This window comes from Nannospalax galili, unplaced genomic scaffold (assembly GCF_000622305.1).
Source record: "Nannospalax galili isolate Female #2095 unplaced genomic scaffold, S.galili_v1.0 scaffold252, whole genome shotgun sequence".
Lineage (NCBI taxonomy): Eukaryota > Metazoa > Chordata > Mammalia > Rodentia > Spalacidae > Nannospalax > Nannospalax galili.
Genome location: NW_008333886.1, coordinates 3,418,789 through 3,428,230, shown reverse-complemented (window position 1 = coordinate 3,428,230; position 9,442 = coordinate 3,418,789). Strand labels below are relative to the sequence as shown.

At 39.6% G+C, this 9,442-nt stretch overlaps 1 protein-coding gene across 2 annotated transcripts in view; it reads left to right on the top strand.

The window, feature by feature from the left end:
* Positions 1 to 1,187: 1,187 nt before the first annotated feature.
* Dsc1 (desmocollin 1) overlaps positions 1,188 to 9,442 on the top strand; it is a 29,262-nt gene continuing 21,007 nt past the window's right edge. For both annotated transcript variants that reach the window (XM_008828834.1, XM_008828836.1), the window contains exons 1-5: positions 1,188 to 1,469; positions 3,999 to 4,083; positions 5,599 to 5,801; positions 6,746 to 6,865; positions 8,183 to 8,338. In XM_008828834.1, coding sequence (XP_008827056.1) covers positions 1,407 to 1,469; positions 3,999 to 4,083; positions 5,599 to 5,801; positions 6,746 to 6,865; positions 8,183 to 8,338 — 627 coding nt within the window. In that variant the 5' untranslated portion in view covers positions 1,188 to 1,406. The remainder of the gene's footprint in view (positions 1,470 to 3,998; positions 4,084 to 5,598; positions 5,802 to 6,745; positions 6,866 to 8,182; positions 8,339 to 9,442) is intronic.

Here is a 9,442-nt window from a genome sequence, read left to right as displayed (position 1 = left end):
AATATAGGTCTGGGGATCGAAGTCAGGACACAGTGTATGCAATGTCTCCAGCCCACTTCCCCATGTTTTGTCTGTGAACACAGGGATGATGAGTTTTTACTTTCCAATGGTTGCATCATTTGCTAAAAGGAGTCCTCCTCAGTCTGTTGGGAACATTCACTTAAATGCCTGATGTAACTCTTCGTTCAAGCAGGTATCTCACTAATATGAATGTAATTCCCTTCATATCCCTAAAATTAAGTAAGTAAAACTTGGAAATATTTATCCACCTCCCCCAACCTCCATCATTGCCACGGAATACAATTAATACTGACTACGCCGAGTTATAACAGCGGAAGAGATACTGAAGCCTTCTTTGCCAGTCATTAATGTTTACCAAACCTAAGCACAGTGGCATCACTGCACTAGTAAACTAGGGCATTTATCAAGATATATTTGATACTACTTGTCTTGCACAACTAATCAGGGTGAATGGAATGATTTTAATGAGATTTAGTCTTCTAGATTGTAGTTGTCCTGCGGGGGGTGGGGGTGGGGGTTGGGGTAATAAAAAATAAGGTTTCCAGTATAACACAAAGAAAACAATAAGAAAATTACATCCTACCTACTTCTTTATCACTGTACTTTTATGAGGTTGGTGCAGTCTGGAATGTTCTCGGTAATGTCTAGAGGACTAAATCCTAGGAGACAGAAAATGACGGGGTGGACCAGTACCCCGCAGCCTCCCTCTGTCACTGGAATGTCAGCTCTTTGGCAAAGCTGCCCCTGCTCCACAGCGTAGACTACACCTAAATGCTTAGATGGGGAGATAGCTTTGGATGAATGTGATTGCACAAGCTCTTGTCCTCCGATTTGCCAATGGCACCCAGGGAGGCATCACTTTTTTGCATGGAGTTTTTGTACCATTCCTGTTTGCACCCGGGGGGCAAGGCAGGTTAATAAGGCCAAGAGGAGGGTTGGCCGTGGGAGGGCATAATAACTGGGAGGACTTCACAGCTTCAACCTGGGGGGAAAGGGAGGAGGGCTGAGGATGGAGGGTGTTGTCTCCTGCTTCTGCCTATGTGTTAAGTGGCAGGAGAAATTTTGAAAGCTGCTGTGAGGAGGAGCTAGTCGCTGGGTATGGGGTGCTTTGTACCTCTCTCTCTCCACTTGTAGGAAACCCTCTTTCCATCCACAGGTAATTGGAGTGGAAGGAGGGAGGCTGGTCAGGGAAGAGGGAAAGCCATTCTGTCGCTCCTCCTCCTGTAGCTTATCACTGGCCTCCTGACTCTCTTCCAAAGCCAGCTCAGCTGTGCCAAGGTGGCCGCAGAACATCCTGACAAGGGCCAGCACCTGCCTAGCCGCCCTGTGCATCCCAGGCGGCCACATTAGCTGCTCACCACCCCTGGCCAGTAGGACCGCTTCTGATGGCTGTGGCCTCGGCTGTCCCAGGGAGCACCTTCTCTAAGCAGCTCCTTTTCGCTCTCCTGGTGAGTAACATGCAAAGGATTAGGCATGCGCCGACTGGCTTCTCCTTGCCAGTTTGGGCTTGAAACAGGGACAAAGGAAGAAGGAAAGGCAGGGAGGACAGACAGAGGAAAATAAAAGCTGATCTGTGAAAACTTCAGGGAAGAGCTGAGAGGTTTGTGCCGCAGGAGGGGAGGAGTTAGCTTACCCTTCAAGAGCCCATGCCAAAACATTAACATCCTTCAAGGGAATCTCTTGTTCAGTCTTGCTGTGGTATTTTTTTTTTTTTCCTGAGGAGAAGAGGAATAGATTGACTTTAGTTTTTGTTTTTGGGGGGCTTTTTTTTTTTTTTTTGGCACTTGACCCAGCTACCAGTCACTTACAAAGCTCATGTGTTTAACATGCTGTTCCATTGAGCAGAGAGAAGAGAAAATGATTCTGGATGAAGATATGAATTACCCAAGACTTTCTTCATTTACTCAGGAAGATCTAAAAGATGGACAGAACTTTCAGTGTGAGGAACCAGTGTAGCTCAACAAAAGGAATGGGATTACTTGGAGTTGCCATGAGCTTGCCTCCCACTTGGTTTTTAACAGCTTCTTGTTTATAAGATGCTGTTTGTTTTTCCTTTGATGGGAAGAGTTTTTCATATCTATCCAAAAATCCAGAGTTGTGACTTTCTTGGTTTTAAAAAAACTTTTTATTTTACCAAAGTATTTGAGTTATATTTTCAGAATTTGAAGATTTTTGTGAATGGGCACAACTATTTTCTCCATATAAATAATGCTTAATGTAGGATTGATGGTCGACCTATTATCCTTTGGATGAGATCTGGTCTTGAGGAGAACTCAGAGACCACTTGGAGTTAGTATGGAGTAAAAATGAGTTTAGACCTAGATTTATCTCGCTTTTGGTCCCTGCCCTGCCCAATAGCCTTTGGTTCATCCTGTGCTCTTTCATCCTTGATCACCATACTGACTAGGAAGGTCACAACTCCTTTGAAGTCACTTAACTCCTGAGTTAAGAGGAGACCGTGGGGCTGCGGATGCTGGAAGCTTCCATTGTGTCTGCCTACAGAAGGGTCATTCCTGGGGTGGGGTCTAGGACAGGGAGGAAAGAACATGAGAACAGGACTGAGAATGTCAATACATCATATGAAAATGTATACACCTATATACATATAAGCGTATGTATATGTATATAGGTGTGTGTATATATGAATCTATTTTGAATTACAATATGATTTCCACTATACACATCTAGACACAACTAATAGAAGTTTTGCCATCAGAAAATTCTTGAAATATATATTAGTGCATTTCTTGGCATTAAGGATGAAGATATTTTTACAAAGTCAAATAAGCAAGAATATCTTATGTTTTTATAAGTGGTTATTTAAATGAAAGCTGCATGCAAATGTGACCTATAAAAATCCAGATTTTCACATTATATGCCTAACAGATTTATAAAATTACAGTCTATTTTAGGGTACTACAATATATCCAGTAGACTTGAATTAGAAAAGATGCAGATGTCTAATATGAATGCTAATGCCCTTTCTTTCCTCTGTTCCATAACTCCAGAAATATGTCTGGAGAAAATCTGATCACAAAATTGACCTGAGTGATTCTGGGAAATATAACTGTGATCTATTTTTTAATAATCAGCATGAAGTTATTTTGATAAAGAGAAAACAAATAAGCGTAAAGTACCAAAAATATTTTGAACTTATAGCATTCTTTGAGCTAATAATTTTTATTTTCAGATGGTTTATCTTATTTGAAATACCTAACTTAAAAAAATAGTTATGACTTGAATACTGTTTAAAATTTTTGCCTACTGAACACTAAATTTTAAAGTGCATTTCTTTTTAGGCTAATTGTGTGATTTGAAAACACAGATTTTGAAGTTGAGTTTTTGACAAGTCAGTTTGAAAAGTGACTTAACAACAGTGGATATCCATAGGCTTTTTTTTTTCTTTTTTTTTGAGACAAGATCTCACTATATAGCTCTGGCTGACCTGGAACTTACTATGTAAACCAGAACTCACAGAGACTCGCCTCCTGAGTGCTGGGATTCAAAGTGTGTGTCACCATGCTCTGCAATAAGCATTTATTTTATGATGCTAAAAACAGCTTCCAATATCTTCTCAGTTCCTCAGCAGTACCCTCAAATAATTCAAGTGGTGATTGAGCAATTAGTGCAAGTATGTTGCTACTGAATCCTAGAATTAGGTACTTTCTTCAGGCTAAAGAATCCGTGACATTTATGGATAGTGTTGGTGGCAATAAACTGCATAAAGTCAATGGATTGTAGTATATTTTGTAGTAATTATACAACAATGGTGTAGATCCTGGGAACTGTTCACATCAAGTGACTGGTTTTTCTAAAGCCAGTTTCCTTTGCTGATCACTTTCTAAACTGAACTGGTTGTGAATGGAAAGATTAAGTTTCATTTGTTTCCAAAACTGGTAATAGTTTTATCAATAAGACAAAACTTTGATGTGTAAAGGATGTGATCAAATGTAATTCTTGATTTTGTTCTTTTTGAGGTTCTGGTATTATTTTGTGATGCTTGTCGGAAAGTTTCTCTTCAAGTTCCCTCTCATCTGAAGGCTGAGACACTTGTAGGCAAAGGTGAGATTCTCTGTTGAGAGGTTCATAGCTCTACACACTGCAGTCAGCCTCAGGCTGTGCCTGTACACTACGGAATGAAAGCTATATGGCTGCCAGTTGGCATTAATGACCGTGCAGTGAGAAGTCGCTTCCTTTTATTCACGGTGGTTAACAATACTTAAAATGCCAAATTTGGTTAAGTACCTTTCTTGCCCGAAAAATTAATAAACATCAGAAAATGGACAAAGCTGTCTTAGTTCAAGCCAAACCAGGCACCAAAGCTGAAGCAGACTGACAGTCCTGCTAACACATCTGCTGCCCAGATCCAGGGCCAAGTGTCTTTACTTGATGAAATGTGAAACAAAGATGTCAAAATTTAAATGCTCTAAGTAGAATTTGTCCCTGTGGTTGGTAATAATAAACAAGTGTTCACCAAGAATTTATATGGTTATTTTACAGAACAGCTTATGAAAGTCAAATAAAATCTCGGTGGATTTTGCTAGCACTGACACCAATTCACATTAAGCACTGAGGTTATTAAACTTCAAAAAGATACTATATGAAGATTATCTTCAGTATTAGTGAGAAATGTTGCACAAGAATAGACTAGACTTTTTACTTAGTGCAACATAATTTTTAACTCATTGTCAAATGAGTTTTGATGTAATCTCAGAATCTGACATCACATGATAAATGCAGTATAAAACAATTTATTGATAAATCAGCAATGTGTTACAAAACTTTAAATTTATATATACTTCCAGATACTTCTTGATTTATGACAGGGTTACAGCCTATTAAACACATTGTAAGTTGAAAGTGTTGTAAGTGAAAAGTGCATTCAACATACCTAATTTACTAAGTCTCTCAATTTAGCAGACTTAGCAATACAACTATCCACCGCAGGGTTTCAGATATTGTCCCATACCATCTCCCCACCTCAGGATCACTAAAAGCAGCTCCTTACCCTGGCCATCATTAGGAGGCAGGGTCTTACCATATCTCTAGTTTTAGTAAAGATCAGCATTAAAACCCTAAATTCAAAGTCAGTTCCTCCTGATTGTGAGTCACTTTCACACTCTCATAAAGTCCATCCATGCAAGTCAAGGACCATCTATCTGTGCACATAAACTAAAAACTAGGTAGAACAGAAGTAAGCTAAATCCAATGAAAGCAGGAAGTAGTTCATTTCTTAATTCATGAGGAAAGTCATGGTAGGGGTTTGGTTGGGAGTGCTGGCCTTGGCTGTATGAGGTTCTGGGTTCAATCCCCAGCACCATCAGAAAGAGGGAAAGGGAGGAAGGAGGGAGGAGGGAAGAAGGGAGGGAGAGAGAAAGGGAGGGAGGAGAAAAGAAAGGGAACTATGACCCCACTAATTCAAAGATTTCATTTTCACAGCCCCTAAGTTTTAGAACAGCGGGTGCTGGGTCTCCCACTCTCTCTCTTCTTCTTGTCTTAACTCCCTGGGTTACTCCTGTAAGACTTATTTCCTTCCTGTTTAACTTGACAAATTGCTATGAAATGTCTTCACTGCAGTGAATCTGGAGGAGTGTCTCAAGTCAGCCAGCCTAGTCCTGTCCAGCGACCCGGCCTTTAGAATTCTAGAAGATGGCACCATTTACACAACCCATGACCTACTTTTATCCTCTGAAAAGAAGAATTTCTCCATTTTACTCTCAGACAGTCAGAGGCAGGAGCAAAAGGAAATAGACATTGTGCTGTCAGCGAGAGACAAAAAGGTAAACCGGGCGAGGATGGAACGCCTTCTTTTCACGCTTGAGAACCAGACTGTTAAAGAGAGAGTTGTTTACACAGTTACATATTGATGACGAGGGTAGCCAAGGAGTGGGGTCAGAGTATCAAAGCTTTCAGATAGTGTTTTGAGGTGTGGCAGGAAGGACAGCCAATCTGCAGAACTAACTGTGGACTTGTGGCTCTCGTAACAGAGACCGGCTATCATCTTAGGAAACTCTAAGAGGTCCCTGTATGCAGCTTGTGATCAGGCTGCTTGATGGGTCTGAGTGTCCTCACCCTAAGTTCATTTTCTGGCACTGAAGGGTGATGAACCCTCGGAGGGAGAAGGTTGCTGGATTTTACACCTCACTTTAAATAACAGCATAGTGAGTTTAGTCTCATAAAGTTATTTATTAACTGACTCAATTTGTATATTTCCCAACTAAACTTCTTTTGATTACAAGCACTTCTTTTAACTGAGTTTGATGTATGTTTCATTCTTATAAAGCATTCTTTTTATCCCAGTTGTGAAGGATCATCACATTGCATAAAGCCTGTTTGAATAGACTCTGTGCTGTGACTATATGGAGGCACACAAATGCTTGCACTGTAGACAGAGCTTCAACAGACTTTAGTTGCTCCATTCTTTATGAAATAAAATCAATTCTTAAATATTCTCTAATGGCTAATCTATAATTGAGGGGGTCTGTAGCTTCTCAAGGACATTTATCCCAATATCCAACCTATTTCTGATTGCTGATTGGTTACATCAGGGAATACATGCAGTGTGAGCATGTGTTATTACTGAAAAAACAAAATGCTCTGGAGATTACCCATGGTATTAACATGCAGCAATCTCACTTATTTCCTCCATGTTGAAGTTATGTACAAGTCACAGTTCCAAGAACGCTAATCAATGCTCTATTTCTTAATTTCTCATCAAATGTAGGTTCTGATGAAGAGGCATACCAAAGACCAAGTCCACAGGCGCAGTAAGAGGAGGTGGGCTCCTATTCCTTGTTCACTGATGGAGAATTCACTAGGCCCATTTCCACAACACATTCAGCAGGTATGTTCTGTGATGTTCGGTTCATGTGTCATTGAACTTTCCAATTTGAAGGGTGTACATAGGGCTGGGGATGTAGCTCCGTGCCAGAGAGTTTTCCTAGGAGGCACGAGATCCTAAATTCTATTGCAGAAAATAAATAAATAAAGCACATTATATTGAATTAGGGGCTTATTAATAGCTTTACTAGCATCTATTTTCCACAGCTAGAAACATATGGGGACAGCCCAATAGGTTTTACCATTTACCTCCAGAAATAATATTTGTATTTAACACTTAGAACTAAAATTTATAGTTTGAATTTCTTCTGTCCTTTAATTTGACTCAGAATTCACCCAAATACTGTGCTAGGATTTAATTTTTATCCTTTTAAGTTTTTTAACGTTTCATTTATTTATCTGTTGGGGGCACACATTTGGAGGTCAGAGCACAGCTAAAGGAGGTCGGGTCTCTTCTAGCATGTGGGTTCCAGGAATCGAATTCAGGTCCTCATATTTGGAAGCAATCACATTTCCCTGCTAAGCTCTTTGCTAGACTGTTAGCGCTCATTTACAAATCTACAGATTTTGCACAGCTCAGTTCTGTTTTAAATTAGTACTTACCTCTAAAACCTGTCCCCTTTTTCTGCTTTCCAGGTGAGGTTGACTCATTGGTACACAGCTGGACTGGAACTGTAGGGCAGTTTTGGAAAAATTAAAGTTTTGAAGAATAAACTGTAAGAAAAATTGTATTTCTTTAGCAGAAAATCATACAGTTTTCAATCCCAAATAATCCAAAATCACTGTAAACTTTTCTGTATTCTCAATATAGGAACAAGTGGCTAGAGATTATAAAGGCATGTTACTCTGCAAATTTTATAGCTCAGCACGTATGATAATAAAACATTTAGGATCAAACAAGGGACAGAGTCTGTAGCTTTACACATTGCAGATGCAAATAAGACTGAACGATGTGGGAGATGCTGGGCACAGAAACAGAGGAAAGAGAGCAAGTGATGGGCTGGAGAGATGGCTCAGTGGCTAAGAGCACTGACTGCTATTGCAGAAGACATGGGTTCAATTCCTAGCATCCACATGGTGGCTAACAACCATCAATAATTCTAGTTCTAGGGGATCCAATGCCCTCTTTTGGCTTCCGTGGTCATTCCATGTATTGTGCACATACATACATGCAGACAAAACACTCATACACATAAAATAAAAATAAATAAATAAAATAATAAGAGCAAGTGACAGAAAAACAAATTGTCACAAGAGGCTCCGTTAAGATATCTGTCATGATGTCTTCGTTCTTTCTCCAAATTATGCCTTGTTGTTATAGATCCAATCTGATGCTGCCCAGAATTATACCATCTTTTACTCCATCAGTGGACCAGGAGTGGACAAAGAGCCCTTCAACTTGTTCTATATAGAAAAAGATACCGGGGATATCTACTGTACACGCAGCATTGACCGTGAGCAATATGACCAGTTTTTGGTAAGAGTACTGAAATATTTAATCAATATTAGATCATTATTATTCATCTAATACTTTAAACATTTTTTGCAAATATTAGTGTCAAATATTTCATTTAGTATTTAGAATATTATTAATATTTAATATGAACTTTGAATTTCCATTGGTAGAGTTCATAAAGAGAAATAAATACAATAAGGGAAGTTTAAGTGTGTGTAAGGAGCATCCTGAAAATATAATGACATGATTTTAAAAGGAAGATTTTTATCTGTAAAAATCTGGAAAGAAACTTTTATTGAGTTCAAAGTTTTCTGTAACAAAATGCCTCAATTATTGTCAGCCTTGCCTCTATGTTGTAAAACACATGAGCTCTAAAAAATCAAGATAAATAAAACTGGTACTTGGCCCATGCCCAAGAAGTCTGAGCCAGGCTTGGTCATCCACAGGCTGCTGAATGTGGCTCTTGCTGGTTGAAGCCGCTCTGTCAGGTTTTGTACGGCATATGCTTCTTTTCTCTCCCTCTCTCTTTTCTTCAGAAATTCAATCCTCGAGTACCATTTTATTTTCTTAGCAATCTAGAAGTTATTTACCAATCCATCTCACTCTTCTACCTGAAGAAAAAAATTCACATATCTCCTTAGCATTGTAACATTTAATCTGATGTACAAGAGGAATTCACATTGGTTTTAGGGCATGATGGTGAATGATACTAATTAAATTCTTACTATCTGGAATTGTGAGGGACAAGTGAGGGTGACGAGCGAGCTTAATAGAAAGAAGATAATCTAGAGAATAGTCTTAGGAGACATCTGAAAGTTTAGCAGGAATTGGTGACCACATAAAGTCAACTGTGAAAGAAGTTACTGTTTGGGGAGGAGGCATAGAGAGTTTCCAGGAAGATGCATCTGTAATAGAATGATCTGCTTGGAGCCAGGGTTGCTGGCACGGGCTTGTGATCCCAGCACTGGGGAGGGGAGATGGAGACAGGAAGATTCTAAACTCAAGGTCAGTCTGGGCCATTTAGTAAGATAACAAGGAAAGAAACAAAAAGGAGAGGAAGGAAAGGGGCGGGAGGAGAAAAGAGAAGAAGCAGGAGGGGAGGGGAGGGCAAGAGAAGAAGCAGGA